This window comes from Salvia hispanica, chromosome 1, assembly GCF_023119035.1.
Source record: "Salvia hispanica cultivar TCC Black 2014 chromosome 1, UniMelb_Shisp_WGS_1.0, whole genome shotgun sequence".
Taxonomy (NCBI): Eukaryota; Viridiplantae; Streptophyta; class Magnoliopsida; order Lamiales; family Lamiaceae; genus Salvia; species Salvia hispanica.
This window is the reverse complement of record NC_062965.1, coordinates 34,256,403-34,273,562: the sequence shown is the minus strand read 5'-3', so window position 1 is coordinate 34,273,562 and position 17,160 is coordinate 34,256,403. Positions and strand designations below refer to the sequence as shown.

Sequence of the window (17,160 nt, the reverse complement as noted above, 5' to 3'; positions counted from 1 at the left end):
TAATAAAAAAAATATGTTGAGTTTGGGGCTTGAACACACAAACTCTATAATTTAACAGGATACATTTACCATTGGGCTAACCCAGATTATGTAATGAAATCAAACAAATTTTTACATAAAGCAAAAAAAAACTCTCTTTTAAGTGTAAAACTAATGTCCCACATCGAAATTACAAAGAAATTTGGAGTTGAAAACCTATCTATAAAACTACCATTTGTCCCTCATCAAGTCACAATGAAAGTTAGAGTTGAAAACCTATCTATGAAAGGTTTACTCAAGTAATGCAAAACTTGCTCACTAATTCACAGATCCGTCTTTTAGTACGGAACGGTTTTTATAATTAAAAATTAATTTTTTTTATAAATTTTTTCTAGATCGGGCTCGGGCGTTGTGCCGCAATGGGCGCCCAATCTCACGCCTGATCGATCGAGCGGGCGATCGGTCGCGACCGAACTCTCGGTCGCGCTCGGGCGTGACCGACGCCTGCAATGGATGCCCGACCACACTCGAGCCCGATCTCGGCCGATCAGGCGCGCGATCGGGCATCCATTGTGGATGCTCTGATAGTGTTTCTAAGTATCTCATACAGTATCCTTCTATGTTGCTAGTATCTCATCTCTCTTAGATGAATTTCTATTTTTCTCATATGTGTGACTAACATATATACATAATAATTAAATGAGCAACATATATTAATACATCTTTGTTTGATTAAACTGAAATGGGTGTTTGTAATTAAGGATGCATGTATGCATTGATATATACGTTTAGTAGTAGTATATTATAAAGTGTTGTTTAGATGGAATTTCGGAACGAAGAAAACAAAGTGCGAAAGGAGTAAAGAAAGAAAGTGAGGAAGGAAAGTCGTTTTGTTCTGTGCCATTCTACAGAGATCAACCCCCCAAGCACACAACTTTATAAAATTGAAAGATTTACTTTTTTATGAACATTTAATATCACTTTATAAATATACATTATGTTACTCTTGCAAATTGCACTTAGATGCTGTGTTGTTTAAATTGTGGTCACGTGAAATGATAGTCAAAATAATACCAATACTAATACTAATACTAATAATAATAATAATAATCATAATAATAATAATAATAATGTGCGATTCGCATAAAATAATAATTGTAATTATAATATTGGGCGTGATTATATAGATAATGATTTAACGTGGATTTTCGTCTAGAATAAATCGAATAAAATTAAACGTCTAGAGAAATACGAATTTATTTTCTTAATTTCAGCTAAAAATCTTAGGGTTCCAACAAGATAATGTAAATCACTTATACTGCTATTATTAATTAAACTTATATTTATTGCAGAAAAGAAATATAGTGTGATGCTTACTGAAGTAACAGTATAATGTTATTTCTGTCGCATATACTTGTAAATAGCATGAATATATTAATTTGGAATCGAACCGACCGAATACCCACCCTTAGTCGTAAATAGCATGAATATGTTAATTTAGTTTTAAAAGTACCAAATGCACCGACTTCGCACTTCGGTACTCAGTGGTCACCCACTTAGCTTAGGCTCAAAACCCCTCAAATTTCCAATTTCTATATACGCGAAAATATTTTATCACAGTGTTTATTCTTTAAACCCTATGTAGAATATGCAGATCTTGCTTTATCTAATTTTTATATGCCGTTTATCATATATTAATTGCTTAAATAATGAATTATATCTCATAGTACTCCAAACGTAAAATAATAAATTCCGAACAATGAGTTAAGAGATCTTAAATATTTTCCTTTACTTAAAGAAATACTAATACCTCATTAAATTATAATGATAAGTTAATAATGATTTATTGGTGAGAGTTGCGTTGCGGCATCTACGATATTTGTCTGACAACAAAATTTCATTTAATTCTACAACCGAAAAATAAAAAAAATTCAGAAATCTCTCCACAAACAATGACCACCAAAGTCTCCAATTTCTCCGATCTGATCCAGCGCGTCACCGCCTCCTGCCTCCTCCACCCCCTCGCCGGCATCTCCCGCGCCGACGACCTCTCCGACGCCGCGGATGACGACGACGACGACTACTACAACGCCATCGCGGAGGAGGAAGACTTGGAGGATGAAGAAGACCTAAAAATCAATTCCGATTGGGGCGGCGGCGAGAATCCGCCGCCGAGGACAGCGGAGGTGGAAATGCTGATGAGCCAGGTGTTCGACGCGGTGTCGGTGATGAAGCGGGCGTACGTTAGCCTCCAGGAGGCGCACTGCCCTTGGGATCCGGATAAGATGCGCATCGCTGACGTGGCGGTGGTGGCGGAGCTGCGGAGGGTGGGGCTTCTGAGAGAGAGGTTCAGGCGGAGCGTGAGCGGCGGCGGAGGCGGCAGGGGAGGGCGGTGGGGAGTGGGAGCGGCGACGCTGAGGGAGGTGGTTGCGCCGTATGAGGCGGCGGTGGAGGAATTGAAGAAGGAGGTGAAGGTGAAGCAGGCGGAGATTGATAATCTGAGGGAAAAGCTCAAAACGGCGACGTCTTTCGACCGTGTGAGCAGCAAGTCAAAGGGAAAGTCCAAGAGGCGAGTCAGCTGCACCACTCAAGGTCACTTCATCACTCACTCTCTCTATTTACGAATATGCCCTTTGTATATAAAAATTGGATCCTTATTTATACTCTTAGTGGGAGCATTTCTTTTGTGTCAACTGGTTTAAGTAAAGAAGAATAAAGTAGAAAGAAAAAAGGTAGAGAGACGAAGAGAATAAAGTAAGAGAGGGTAAAGTAAGTGAGAAGAAATGTGTTGTCTTTTACCGAAAATATAGAACGAAGAGAGTACTTTGCCACTAATTAATTTAGCACATTTGACGTGAAAATTGTTAAATGAAGTTCATGACTAGCAATGCTCTTAGCTGCCACATTTATTATTCTATTAAAATTAATCAAAGATTTGAAGAGGGAAATGAATTAAATGTATGTAATCTGTTCTGACCAATATATATCATCTCTAACAGTGGCAGCAGCTCCAGCAGTAGAGTTATTTGAATCAACAATGGGCTTAGTAAAAGAAGCTTCAAAAGCCTTCACATCACTGCTCCTCTCCCTCATGCGTTCAGCGCACTGGGACATTGCGGCAGCAGTTCGTTCCATCGAGGCTGCGTCTTCCACCAACGCCACCATGAACAACCCCACCGCCACCACCACCTTCACCGACTCCATAGCCGGTGCCAGCCACGCAAAGTACGCCCTAGAGTCGTACGTGAACCGCAAGATCTTCCAAGGGTTCGACCACGAGACGTTCTACATGGACGGAAGCCTCTCCTCGATACTCAACCCGGATCAGCACCGCAGGGACTGCTTCACCCAGTACAGAGACATGAAGGCGATGGACCCGGTCGAGCTCCTCAGCATTTTGCCTACTTGCAGCTTTGGCAACTTCTGCTTCAAGAAATACCTCTCCATCGTGCACCCGAAGATGGAGGAGTCGTTGTTCGGGGATCTGGAGCAGCGGCGCCAGGTGCTGGACGGCCACCACCCGAGGAGTCAGTTCTATGGAGAGTTCCTCGGGCTGGCTAAGGCAGTCTGGTTGCTGCATCTGCTGGCATTCTCCCTCGACCCACCTCCGAGTCATTTTGAGGCGAGTAGAGGGGCCGAGTTTCAATCGCAGTACATGGAGAGTGTGGTTAGGGTTTCCAGTAGCAACGGAGGATCCAAGGTGGGTATGGCGATGGCAGTTGGGTTTCCAGTGAGCCCCGGTTTCAAGGTCGGTAATGGCTCGATAATCAAGGCTAGGGTGTACCTGGTGCCTAAGAATTGAAGACAACACTGTGGTTTGTGTTTTAGAATAATTTAGCTATCTATTGTTGTAGAACTCTTCCTTTTTTTTTTTTGCTTCGGATTGTGGTAATATTTTGGGTTGCTAGATTATATATCACGATTATGATCAAGACTTAAGTACCATGTGATTCAAGAATCAACTTGGTGTACAATTGATATGAATAAAGAGAGCATTAACATAATTTAATAATACAAATGTTGTATTGTTACAATCTTACATGGCTCTTACTAGAGTATATATTAACACAAACAATTACTCCATAAGCTCTGGAGATGTGTTCTCTGGCTTCAGAATTTGTCAGCAAAGTTCGCCATCGAAGTCAATGCCGATTCCACAGACCAAAAATATCATTTTATTCGCATGTATATTTTGATACTCCTGTGTTACTGGAAAAGGGAAGCTTCTAGAAGAGCTTGTGTTACCAGTATATAGATATGGGGAATCTGACTCTCCTCGTTGCCACAAACAATAGGTGGTGATCATACATACATACTCTAACTTATCAATAGTAGAATAATCTTTTCACCTGCAAAAGAGATGGAAGATGGCATTTATAATTGGAAACAAATACTGAATCTGCTCTCTTTCTAAACAATTATTGAAGTATCTAGTTTAATACTTATTTCACTTTTTTTCTCTCACGAGGAAATTGTGTGTCCAAAAGATGTATTGTCTTACTTGTTCAAGAGTCAAAAACATGATGACATTCGCCGATCCAAGCCGGCCAAAGTTTGGTAAGAACCCCTTGTAGAAGGCAAATAACCCCTGCTAAGGAGAATGCATTGTCATCGTTACCAGTAACAAGGTTACAAAATGCAGTATGTTAGTTCAACTACCTAATTTTGAGTAGTTACTTATGCAAAAAATGTCACTGGAAAAAACAAAGATGACCCTGATAACACATACCTCAGTTTTTAATGTTTTGAAGAAGCAATCGACAGTGCCTTTATAAATTGAATCTCCCATCATTCTAGATTTAACCTGAAACAGAACAAGCAATAAAATTCTTTTAACAAATTTTGCAGCACCTCTACTCATAGGTAATTGATAAGAAATGTACAGCTACAGTTTACCAAATGAAACATAGCAAAAAATACTACATTAATTTTTATTACTTTAAAAACAAAATAAAAATCTAATATACAACCTATAAGCCCATCATCAGGGAGATGTTGAGGGGTCATGCGCATTATTATCGTCCAATACCTAAATTTGACTTCACAAACAAAGAATCACATTAAGAAAGTGAACTTTTAAGAACTGAAGCCAACTAATGATTAGAAACCAAGGTGCTTATTGTGCATGCCCACAATTAAGAACGTTTCAGGAAATAGATTCTGAATGCATTTGGAGAAAGAGGGAAACAAATAATGAAACTAATATGTTGTTTTTGTCTTATAGTGGATTTTATTAGAAAGTTCAAATCCACCGGCATCTAATCAAGTGTAAAGAATGCATGCATATATATATATATATAGAATTCCATGTAGTTAGAACTTCTTAGATCTGCTTTTGTGATTTAACAGGAAATTTTGAAATGCTTATCACTTCCAAGAGAACACTGATAAGATATCAGTAACTCACGAGAGTTGGCGTGTTGCACTAAGACTGCTGTTGATGGCTACCAAACAAAAAGAAAAACATTATGCAATTGAACTGAAAAAAAGTTACCACATCGATGGGGGAGCCAATACAGACAGCAAAGAATCCTGCACCTAAACCAGCTAAGATATGTGTGAGAACATTGTCTGTGAACCCTGGAATTTTCAAAATTGTCTGCATATAGAATAGAAAAAATTAGAGAAGTAGAAGATGACATGATTAGCATAGAATTCGAAAAAGGGACATAGTGAGTTCCATGGAAAGAAAAGAGAGTTTCACCTCTTTGACTTGATCATAACTAGCTAATTCGGCAGCATTTACAATCGCATTTCTTGCAATGTTTGGTCCAAGCCCTGTCCACAAAGCTGCCACTCCTTCCTGTTAACTTCTGGCGCTTGATGAGTGGGTAAGCATATTGAACACCCACTAATTACTGTTACAAAAATCACCTGCTTGACTATAGCATAATATGCCTGCAAAGCACCAGCATAACGCCTCGCCACTCCAACCGGCAATTTACCCTCCGCTTGAAGCCGAACTTTGACGAGGTCAGTAGGATTTGCCACGGTTATTGCTATAGCACCTTTTGATTTGGACAAAATAGCTGTTATTACTGGTTCAGATACAACTAGCACTCTCGTTTTCATAAAATAATGACATGAAAAGATTGATGGTTTGTTCACCAGTAAGAAGAGCAGCTAATATTTTAAAGAATAAGGGAACATCTGCCGAATGAGTTCCAGAAATGAATGCCTTCACCTGCGAGAAGAATCTTCCTTAGATCCTAAGATTACACCCATGACTAGAGCATGAAGAATGACAAAAGGGGAAGAATTAATGATACATACAGGCTGATACAGTCCGACTCTTAAGCCTCCATAAAGGCATTGCCGATGTAAACCAGGTACCACCCCATTCCAAAGTGCAAAAAACCCTTCTTCTTTTGCTATGGTAGTAATTGTACCCAACAAGCCCTTGTATTTTGGGACAGCTATTGAATCTCCTAGAGGAACTCTCTTTTGGAGTTGAAGCCTCACTTTAGCAATATCTAAAGGAATGGTACAAATCTGCACATGAGCAATAGGTGAAGATTCAACCCGAGCCATTGAAAATTAGTTTAGACATCAAAGTTAGTAATTGAGTAGAATTGTGAGAAAAGGAACAGAAGTTGAAAAGAGATCGTTTGTAGAATCTTTATTAACTGTGCGATATATATTATTCAAATAGTTCAATTATCATGTTCATTCTATCCTTACACATTATCCTTACAGATAGTAACCAGCCACTTGGTAGCACAGATACAGTTCAATACATAGCCAGTCAGTTTTAAACATTACTCTAAGCTGCAGTTTTCCCTATGTATCCAAACTACTAAATGAATCCCTTTCTAATTCTGGGACACGAAATTTACAATTGTCCGGATTAGAACTTGCCTGTGGGTTAAGGTTGATTAATTCAAAACTAGAATGTACAAGACTCTGGGAAGCAGCAAGTCACAAGTCAGAGTTTGTTTTTTCTAAAAACAAGTTGTTTTTGAATCTATCTACTACTCAAGGACTGAAGAATTGTATATTATCAAATATAAGGTGCATGTTACTTTGAACTAATCAGAATCTGTTCCAAAAAATTTCTAGTCAACTATTCAGTAACTGAACTACTCTTTCTCTACAGATAGAATCATAAGAGGGGAATACTATTTATCACCACAATACTACAAATGTGATCTCGACTTATTCTCTGTTTATAACGAAATCACAATTGCAACTCAACTTAAATATCCTATCCTTACCTAGTTCAAAAACACAAAACTATCTCAACACTATTTATATAGCATTAAACATCAAAACAACTTCGGAAACCTAAAATTCAAATGATTTATGGATTAAACTAACTCATAATCGGAAAAATATCCTAGAGCACTAACTAAACCAAGATAACATTAAAGAAAAAAAAATGCTCATAAAACAGCATCAGCTGAAAACATATAATCGAGCTAACAGAACGAGAAAAGTAAACACAGTAAAATCCAAATAAACGGAGAAAGACGATACCTCTGCCAAACAGGCGGCGAAAGCGCTGCAGGCGAATATTCCGGCGAAAGAGATCTGCAACGGATCTGCCATTGGAGATCAAAAAATAGATTTTGTAGTCTCAACAGAAAATAGGATTTTTTAGCAGTAAATCGGTAGAGTGACATATAATATGATATCATATCCCCTACAGTGTGGAAAACACCGTATAGTTAGCGTTAAATACTAAAATACAATAATGGAGTACTTTCCTACTAAAATATTTTCAAGATTGATAACGTTCTTATTTTGATATCTTTATGCAAAAAATTTTAACACCTTTTTATTCTTTAAAATAGTGGAGTAGTACTAGAATACTAAATTGCATAATTATAATTTTTTTTATAGGTTATCTTTAATAATTACTTTGTCATTAATCATTTTCTAAAATTGATGATTTCATATAAAAAAGGATATGTCAATCTGGAAAGTTTTCTAACACCAATTATAAAAATAATTAATAATCACTTTTAAATACTCAAGAATTCTTATATAATCCTTTTGTTTCTCAGGTATCATTAATAATAATAATAATAATCATAATAATAATAATAATAATAATAATAATAATAATAATAATAATAAAAGTAACTAGCTAATCAACAATCTAAAAAATTTTGATGACGGCACGAATTTTAGTTACAATTAGTAAATATTGAGTGAAAAAAAAATAGTTAAAGTGATATTAGTGGATATTGTGATCAATACATATTGTAACGTAATTTATGGTACTATGATGAAAAAGTTTCTAAAAATAAAAATAAACTACTAGTAGTAGTAATTTTCAGATTCACACACATGCCTCTTTTATACTATCTCGAACACTATGCACTCATACTATTATGCAACTAAAAAAGAAAAACATGTAGTAGTAGTTTTTTACTAAGCATAAACTTTGTTGATACAAAATGGCAAATGAAAGTATCATCACGCCACCACAAAGGCGCTAGAAGTACCCTTGAAATGCTTGATTGTTCCCAGCAAACTCTTCGAAGCACCAAAATGCCTAATTCTGTACACACCTGCAGCAGCTGTTTGCGGCACAATCCACTGTATGGTTGCGTAGCTTCGAGTGCTGAGTTTCGAAGGCCTTGACCATATGAACCGGAGGCAGAAGTCATCGTCGTCATAGGCGGGCTCCCATGTACCCTTCCCCCTCAGGATCTCTACCAATGCGAACGTCCCTTCGGTCATGAGATCGTTTCTTGGGCACGCGGACCAGAAAGTGACGGTCACATTGTCTCCTCTCCTGAAGGTTGTGTTTTTGGGCACGTCCACCTTCATGTCCCCAAACTGTGTGCCGAATGGGGTTGCATCCATGACAACTGGTGTAAGTAGGCTTATCTGCTTGTCAAGCAGATCTGGGGGTTGTGGGCCAGGCTCGACTGGCTTTCCGGTGATGAGGGCTGTGGCGAGCTTCTGGAATACTTGAATGTAGGCACTGAGTGTGTGTGGGCCGTACAATGTTGATGCGCCCTGAACACGGGGAGGAGAGCCACTTTTTTAAAAAACGATCCCTGCCTATGTTTTCAAACTCAACATACAACATTGAGAAAGCAGAGTATTAATAATTCATGTGAATCTTCCAATCAGGATGAGCTTACTCATTTGGCTGAAGGTTATTAATATATGAGCTAACTTAGTATATACATCTATGTTTGAGTAGAAATTCTCTCACTATTGCGTGAAGTTCAAATCGTCAGTAGCAGGCTCTCAACAGGTCTAAAATATTCTTGCAAAATAAACGTTTTTTTTTTTAAATAATCAAAAGAAACTTTTGAGGATTCATGAAAAACAAAAGCAACTTACCTCATATCTCTGCATCTGGTATTCCTCATATGTAGTGACGTACTGAGAATATGTATTTGTCAAGCCAGCTATCACTACATGCGTATTGTTACCGAACTCTTTGCTACTTCCACTTGTGAGAGCCTTTTTCACAGCATCTCGAAGGCGTCTTCCAGCCATTGTGGTGAACTCTGGTATGTGAAACCAAGAATTTAATATAGTTCAGAACTAGAGAGAAAACAGACATATTTTCTTTTCCTACAGCATGACAAGATAATTTTAGTTCCATAAAAGATAAAGCTGTCAATACACATGCCAAATCTCATTAGAGCTGACATGCATCCATTAAATAGCATGTCTCATATTTAGATGTAAACATAAAAACTAATTTTCCTTTTCTCTGAAGAGAGCACCGATCAATAAATAATTTCGAGCATTATAGGAATGACAGAAAAATCTATAAATTCCACAACAAGAAAGAACTACAAATGAAATTACTTCTGATGCATCTGGATAAGAAAGTCACCCCCAGCATATTTGCTAAAAGTATTAAGGAAAAGTAAGTCAAGCTCTTACCTCCAGGCACACTAAGAATGACCATCTGCCCTATCCTCAGAATCTGAACTGGAAGTATTGAAGGCTGCATCGAGATAAAATTATAATCAATATGAGGTTGTAACATGCATTACAAGTGGAAAGCAAGCTGGACACAGAGCAGTTTCTATCCGAAAACCAAACCAAGCTGGACAGAGAGTAGTTTCTTCGAAAGTAAAGTTACAGGTCATTACAAGAGAGACTAATTAACAATTTAGCAGGACTTTTACTGACCGCCCAATCGTAAGGCTGTTTCATTTCACCAGTATCCAGTAAAATGGGCTTTGGTTGCTGACAATCCGCTTGTTCCTTGGTAGGAGTTTTCAGTAAATTGCGGACGAGTCTCCAAAATGCATTACCCTGAGAGAGAGAGAAAGAGAGAGAGAGAGAGAGAGATTACTAAGTGCAACACAAGAACAGAGACGCATTTAGCAAACCAAATATACACCTGGTCATCTCCTTGCTTAAAATCAAAAGCCCCAGGCCCATCGGTTGTACCAGCAGCAAACGCAAACCCCATTGCTGCCGGACATGTTTTGACAGTGGTGGTACCTCCACCTTCTTTTGGAATTGTGACATCGAGATTAGAGAAATCAACATAAGTATGGATATAATCAATCTTCCCGTTTAATTTTTCTGATGCTGCGCTGAATAGCTCAACTGCTTTCTTGAATTGTCTTTGTCCGATAATTCGAGTACTTTCAAATTCATCTGGATATCTGACAAGCAAGTGATAGCACGTCGGGATTTATTTACACTACATAATTCTAGAATATGGAAGTTGACATACCCAGGTCCTCTGCCATAGCATAACTCGTTCTTTCCATCACAGGTGCTATGATTGAAATCACAAGGTATGCCTGTATCAATACAGAATGCACCGAGCACATTCGGACTAACATCTCCACAGTTGGTCTGACAGAATGCTGATACAAACTTAGGCCTATCAGCCTGCCTCAGAACACTCCGCACACGTCTTGAAAGGCTCAAAAACCTGGTGGTTGATTTACCCGGCAAAGACTCAAAAGAAGCAGCAAGTTCTAGTAATTCATGATCTGCATTAATATAATCCACCAAAAAACTGATCATTAACATGTGGTAATTCTTTTCTTATACGAGCAAACACGGATGCTTTTAATGTAATGCTTTTAATTCAACTGAAAATTATTTGAATACTTACGATTGTCATTAACAATTGGAATAATGTTTGAGACTCTTCTGGGGATTCTGTTAGGCTCAGATAGATCAGATGATATGCTCCCACCATTCTTCTGATCAAACCAGTCTTCCATAAATCGTGCTGCAGCCCCTTTATTGTCCCCACTGATCAATGCATTTGTACGGCTCATTGAAGTTCCATGGGTTGCAAACCAGTTGAAGCTGCCAACTGGTCCCCATTCATTATCAACAAACTTTAAGAGTGTCATCTCTTTGTCAACATCATACTTATATTTACTGCGTTCTGCAGCTGGATTATTAAGGTAAGCACTTGGACTTCTATTGATACCAGCATCTAAGAGTTCCCCTGTAATTGAGGAGAAATTGATCAGAATGATGTTGATTGGCTACCTGGTTTTTTATATCACAACTCATGAGCAAAATTTCCCATAGAAACACAAGAAAACAGAGAAAATAAAAGAAGATATAAACCATGTTTAATGAAACCAACCCAACAGGATAAAATAACAGAACAGACTTGTAAGATCAGTTAGACAGCAGCAGATGGGGGACATGCTAACACACATTAACATAAAACAGAAGTCCTTTTTCAGCTAATTAGCTTTTTTTTTTGTATTTGCAGGTGGCAACAAAATCCAGTACCAGATAGAATTTCATTACCTGTATTCACATATACTGATCCAGGTCTAATATTATTATGAGCTTGTATGATGGTCTGCTCAATGCCATCAACAAGGGCATCAAATGACTGGCGCACAAAACCAAGGGATGTTATGATGTACACTATATACTGGAGATACCCTCCTGGGCCAGCATGGGTATGAATGCCACTAATAGCAACATTCTTTTCTGTGTAGAGATCTCCATACCTTCATTAGCATAACAAGATCACCTCTTAAATCAAACCAAATACGCCATGCTATTACATCAAGCAAAGCTGCTGCTAATTACATTAAGATTAATTAAAACAAAAGGGTTTGCAAACGTTCCAGAGTTACCATAAGAATATCCAGTCTCAATAGCATAATGAAGACTTAATATTTTGAAGGCTAGTAAGTTAGCCAATATCTACCTTACTTTCAATCTCTCGAGAACTTTTATAGTCACCAGTTGTGATGCCATACAAGCATCTAGATTGACAAATAGAACTCGTTTCCCTTCTGGCTCTGCAACAATGAAGGCCCGAGCGCGCAATCTGAAGTGAACACCTGATGCCACCTGATCCATGTTCGCATATCCCATCATATTGACATCAGCAGCCGGACCCGTGATGTCATAGCTTCCGAGCCCAATTAGGTTGTTGGAAGCCCTCCCACTCTCCAACAAGAGCAATAACAATATCGGCAACCAAATCATCCCGACTGATCTCCCCATCTTTCCTCTACCGTAAGCCAGTTCTCTTCAAGCCCCTAATCACTCCTACACATATTTCTTCAGCATATATGAAAATTTAGTATTCTTACTATGAGCTGTTAAATACATAATACCAGTTAACAGCATAACCGCCAAAATTTAAGTAACAAACATCCAAAAGAAGCATCAAACGGAAAGAAGATTTAAAAGGGGGCAAACCAAATTGCTACCGCAACAGACAACTAATTCAGCTGCGCCGCAACTGCAACGCAAATACTTATGAAATAATGCATGAAGTAAACTAGAAAAACAAAATTTGTGATCAAATACAATACCTAAATTAGCAGCCAGAAAATGATAACACGAAAGTTACCAAAAGACGCCAACTAATACGTCAATTCAAACACAATAAAAGCATGAACCAAATTAGCAGTAGAGATTGATCAATCGAACACTCACATGTATAACCAGCAATCGTGATGAGGTGCGAGAAGATTTGACTGAAGTGGAAATTGAGTGAAACCAACCAAAATGTGAAAAAGGGAATTAAAAAAGGATGGCTTGGCGTCGAAGTGATGTTCAAGGGTGGGTTGCTTCGTTCAATTAAGTAATCCCTACACGTATAAGTAATCAGCCGCTGCTGCACTATTTTTCACACCTTATGCTTCAGGTAGTCGAGCGGCGGTGGTTGGAGGTGCGGCGCGGCGTTAGTTCGGGGATTTGTAGGATCAAAATCATTATAAAAATATTACTATTAAAATTAAAAAATAAATTATCTTTATAGAATAAAATAAATTAAAAAATTGTTTATCATTTGGAGGAAACATATGCGGGTATATAAAATTACCCCCTCCATCTAACAAGACACTTTTGTCGTTAGTCTATTTTATAAATTTTTATAGTAAAAAAGGATATTGGCATCTAATATCACGAAACTTTTAAAAAGTTGAGTTTTCTCACAAACTTTATAATTGACAAATAATATCACGAACTTTACCTCTTGTTTGTTTTTTCCCACAAATGAAAAAATTCATGTTATTTTAATAGATTGAAAAACAGTTTTGGAGGATGTGCTTCAAGAAAAACTATCTACAAAGATTGAAAAACTTGAAGCTCTCAAAATTGTTGTTGAGAACTTACGAAAAAAAATCCGTTTATTTGAAGAATTTTTTCATTCGTGGGAAAAAACAAACAAGAGGTAAAGTTCGTGATATTATTTGCCAATTTTAAAATTCATGGGAAAAACTCAATTTTTTGAAAATTTCATGATATTAGATGCCAATATCCCTCATAAAAATTATTATATAAATATAAGTCTCATATTTGACTTACTTTTTCAATTTAATTATTTTAAAATGTGACTGACTTACTTTTTCAATTTAGTTATTTTAAGATGTGACTCGGAATGGAGCGAGGATGTAGTGAGTAATGTGATACATATTCGGAGCATGTTATTGACTAGCTTTCAAGAACAGTAAATTGATGAATTTATTTTGAAAATTAAGATAGTTGGTATCTCTGGTTATGATATTTTTGGTGGATATTCAATATCGTCCATCATTTTAATGTTCACAACACTGAAAATTAATGAAGAATAAACGGAAGTACAGTAATTTAAGATAATTTAACGCTCACATGTTTTAATTGCAGCAAAAAATTAAGTGAAAAAACTAAAACATTTGCTACGTCTACATATATCCTAAAATTAAGATATTATTTTAAAATATTAAAATGATGGAACAAAATAAAATATTTATTGAGTTGTGTCAATTAAAAAGTCAAAAAATCAAACTACTTTTTTGGATAGAATCCTATCAAACAAACTGGACTATTGGTTACATTAGAAAACTTCAACAAATACTTTGGAATGTTAACCAGACTCCAAAGATCTGTATTGCTGGCTTACGACATTTAGATTTTAGACTACCAAATTTCTTTAAAAAAAATTTGGACTTTGGACAAAAATAATAAAATTAATTAAAATCCAACATAAATAGTTTATACATTTACAAGTAACTTAACCTATTTTTATTACACAAGGCAAACATATAAGTTTATAAGAATTATTCTTGTTAGGATTATATCCATGAAAATAACTAGCTTTTGGAGGAGTTAGTTGCAAATACCACAGCTGATTCAGTTGAGCAGCACAGTTAGCAAAAATTGACCGTTGGAGCTTGAGCAGTTACACACAAGAGTTGAATTCTTGTCACAACCGCACTTTGCTAAGAATAGTGAAAGCGGGTAAACCGCGACTAATGAGAGGGATTTAAAAAAACGGGGAAAGAAAATGGGAAAGAACTTGAGAGTTTGCACAAGGCCAGTCAATAATTATCATAGAGAAGAAGTCAAGCATACCATTACATGGTTTTAGAAACTAAATAAACATTAAATCAATAAATCAGAGTTCGATGGTGAGATTCTAAGATGTCTCACTTCACAAAAGAGCAGTGGAATAAGTCCATACTAGACGACTTCGTGTATGAAGACACGAATCGTGAAAAGATCCACTGGATTATTTAGTAGCATCGACTCCGATCATTTCTCCATTCTCTCGACGTTCAACCTGCACATTTATAAATACATGCAGGGCTGAGTACAGGAGTACTCAGTGGACACATGCCAAAAACAAAACATACAATATATAGTTGTCATCCATCTACAGTATCGCATGGGGGTTTTTCTAAAAAGGCCCGAGCATACTAAATTCTTTGTGATCTTAAAAGTCCGACTACAGTCTAAATTCTTTCGAAACACTCGCCAAATCTGTGCATCGTGTACCGTGAAGGTGACCACCTTCAGCGGACACATCGCCGGCCAACATCTGATGGCTCACGGCCCTCGTGCACATTATTCCAAACAGGATTTGCGGTCCTATTGGAAACCAAATTCGTTAAACTAGGTTTGGCATCGCCAAAACCCCGCAGGCTATAACCCCAACAGCTAGGCCTCAAAACAACATTTTATGGCATGACAACAACTTGAAAATAATCACTGCTCCATTTTGAGAAAAAATGATTTTTCATAACTTCAAAAGTATTTGCTTTATATCCACACTATAGTGCTGGATATTAAAAAAAAGCCCACCTGATATGCTTATGTCTCAACTCAAATACTCGCTTTAGCCTCACTCGCCCTTGAGCAATTTATCCCTTGAAAATAAATAGCGTAGCACGCTAATTAATACTTGAACTATTTTTCTTTAGAGAGAATGCATGCAACCTATTGGATAGCACCTATATATTTTTGGTCTCGTCCTATAGGATTTCCTTAATCCTACCTCGGTTTCACTACTCTGCAGAGTTCATTTATTCTCTTTACTAATTTGGAGAAATTCTATTTTCTCTAAATAAATATTAGGGCCCTTATTTAATAGAATAAGAATTCCTGGAAAGTCTCTTCTTAATCTTTTTCTTCGGATTTTTCTTAAGGCCGCCCATGGCGTTGCCGGTCGGCTTTCGCGTCTCCCACTTTAATACTTTCCTTCTTCGGAATCTAAATAAATTATCCAGAAATTAATTCATCAACTTTCGAGCTCCAACTCGATATTTTCTATCTTCGGAAACTTAGTAATTTATTCGGGAATTAATTAATCAAGCTCCAACTCGATATTTAAATTAATTCCAACTTCTCTTAATTAAGTCTTGACCCAACAAATAAGAGTTCTTGATCTAAACAATAAATCTCTTGGGCCACTAATTAAATAGTAATATCTCATCACTTCATTTAACTCGTTTAGGCCCAAGCTAAACTAAAATAATTCTTGGCTCAAATCCTTGATTAGCTTACTGGCCCACTACTCATTAGATTACTTGGCCCAACTTAAAGTCCTTAGAAATCTCTCGGCCCAATCTGAATTAAGTAAACTAGCCTCTTTTACATTCTTTTAATTTCCAAGGCCCAAATCTCTCTTTTATTTAATTACTTCCGGCCCAAACTAATTAAATAGGGACCCAACAACAAGGACCCAATTTATACTCCTTCATCCATCGGGGTCTTTCTCTCTTTCCCCAAATTCCTACATAGATCAAATCTCTAGCTCCAAATGAACATAGCGGCGCCTCTCTTCTTCTCTTCGCGACCTCTCCGGCGAATCGCCATCTCCGGCTCCGCCAGAGTTTCCTACTCCCCATGCGGAAATCGTCGCTACCTCGACAGGAATTTCAGAGTTCCGTCAGCACTGGCTCTCGCACCGACCTCTACTTCGCTACGCGAGCGGCAGCTCCTCTCGCCGCCGTCCCTTGTCGTTCGCCGCCGCATCCTTCGTGAGGTAGCCACGACGCTCACCAGAAGGTCACGCCGGCCTCCTCTGTCTCGCGCCCTCCGTCCAACACCGACATCCTCGACGAATCCGGCAGTAGAGAGGAGTCATCGCCTCCTTCTCCCTCTCTCATCCGCGGCCTGCAGCTGCTCCGCGAAAGTTTTTGGACTCCGTCAACGCTTGCTCGTCGCCCGGCAGCCCCTCTGCCTAAGCTAAGTCCTCTTTCCCCTACCCCTTCCTCAATTTATTTTGAGTTATGGCAGATTGGTGACAGTTGGTATTTTGTATGATTCTTGCCGATGTATTTAAATCTCATGATCTAAATTTTAGAGTGCTCATTGGAATTGATCTTTGGCTATGGTACTAAAGTTCTGATTTTTCATTTGGGGCTTTTAGCTTATTGTGTAAAGACTTGATGGTTTTTGCTACTGATCCATACTTGATTGTGAGGATCCTATGGAAATTCTAAGTTCTTGTTCTATCATGGTTGTGGTTATTCTACATGATGCAAA

General features: G+C 37.7%; 3 protein-coding genes across 6 annotated transcripts; 1 reads left to right on the top strand and 2 right to left on the bottom strand.

The window, feature by feature from the left end:
* Positions 1-1,858: 1,858 nt before the first annotated feature.
* Positions 1,859-3,911, top strand: LOC125200990 (protein GRAVITROPIC IN THE LIGHT 1-like). Its single transcript, XM_048098845.1, has 2 exons — positions 1,859-2,571; positions 2,979-3,911. Exons 1-2 carry the CDS (start codon positions 1,932-1,934, stop codon positions 3,779-3,781), a joined length of 1,443 nt encoding a protein of 480 aa, XP_047954802.1. The 5' UTR covers positions 1,859-1,931; the 3' UTR covers positions 3,782-3,911.
* A 48-nt stretch (positions 3,912-3,959) lies between these two features.
* On the bottom strand, positions 3,960-7,614 carry LOC125200991 (mitochondrial uncoupling protein 2-like). Of its 2 annotated transcripts, XM_048098846.1 has the most exons (9): positions 7,456-7,614; positions 6,253-6,471; positions 6,088-6,163; positions 5,854-5,987; positions 5,684-5,782; positions 5,474-5,578; positions 4,709-4,783; positions 4,481-4,567; positions 3,960-4,328 (listed from the first exon to the last, which is right to left on the bottom strand). In XM_048098846.1, the coding sequence occupies exons 1-9, from the start codon at positions 7,525-7,527 to the stop codon at positions 4,305-4,307; spliced, it is 891 nt and encodes a 296-aa protein (XP_047954803.1). In that variant the 5' UTR covers positions 7,528-7,614; the 3' UTR covers positions 3,960-4,304. The 2 variants fall into 2 exon arrangements, with proteins under 2 accessions (XP_047954803.1, XP_047954804.1); XM_048098847.1 differs by lacking the exons at positions 3,960-4,328; positions 4,481-4,567 and adding an exon at positions 4,950-5,018 and having other exon boundaries at positions 4,721-4,783.
* Positions 7,615-8,128: 514 nt separating this feature from the next.
* Positions 8,129-13,105, bottom strand: LOC125200989 (neutral ceramidase 2-like). 3 transcript variants are annotated; one of them, XM_048098843.1, is made up of 10 exons: positions 12,847-13,105; positions 12,107-12,474; positions 11,695-11,903; positions 11,036-11,380; positions 10,646-10,910; positions 10,304-10,574; positions 10,090-10,215; positions 9,838-9,901; positions 9,283-9,452; positions 8,129-8,949 (listed from the first exon to the last, which is right to left on the bottom strand). In XM_048098843.1, exons 2-10 carry the CDS (start codon positions 12,406-12,408, stop codon positions 8,401-8,403), a joined length of 2,301 nt encoding a protein of 766 aa, XP_047954800.1. In that variant the 5' UTR covers positions 12,409-12,474; positions 12,847-13,105; the 3' UTR covers positions 8,129-8,400. The 3 variants fall into 3 exon arrangements, with proteins under 3 accessions (XP_047954800.1, XP_047954799.1, XP_047954801.1); XM_048098842.1 differs by having other exon boundaries at positions 12,107-12,465; XM_048098844.1 differs by having other exon boundaries at positions 12,107-12,453.
* Positions 13,106-17,160: the final 4,055 nt, after the last annotated feature.

Excerpts from the sequence above, each read along its gene's own strand:
- LOC125200990 (XM_048098845.1), top strand. The coding sequence starts at position 1,932 with ATGACCACCAAAGTCTCCAATTTCTCCGATCTGATCCAGCGCGTCACC. Across the intron at positions 2,572-2,978 it reads AGTCAGCTGCACCACTCAAG|TGGCAGCAGCTCCAGCAGTA; the intron begins GTCACTTCATCA and ends CATCTCTAACAG.
- LOC125200991 (XM_048098846.1), bottom strand. The coding sequence starts at position 7,527 with ATGGCAGATCCGTTGCAGATCTCTTTCGCCGGAATATTCGCCTGCAGC. Across the intron at positions 5,579-5,683 it reads GTTATGATCAAGTCAAAGAG|ACAATTTTGAAAATTCCAGG; the intron begins GTGAAACTCTCT and ends TTCTATATGCAG. Across the intron at positions 4,784-5,473 it reads TTGGCTCCCCCATCGATGTG|GTTAAATCTAGAATGATGGG; the intron begins GTAACTTTTTTT and ends GTTCTGTTTCAG.
- LOC125200989 (XM_048098843.1), bottom strand. The coding sequence starts at position 12,408 with ATGGGGAGATCAGTCGGGATGATTTGGTTGCCGATATTGTTATTGCTC. Across the intron at positions 11,904-12,106 it reads CTCGAGAGATTGAAAGTAAG|GTATGGAGATCTCTACACAG; the intron begins GTAGATATTGGC and ends ATGCTAATGAAG. Across the intron at positions 9,453-9,837 it reads CATTCTTAGTGTGCCTGGAG|AGTTCACCACAATGGCTGGA; the intron begins GTAAGAGCTTGA and ends TTCACATACCAG.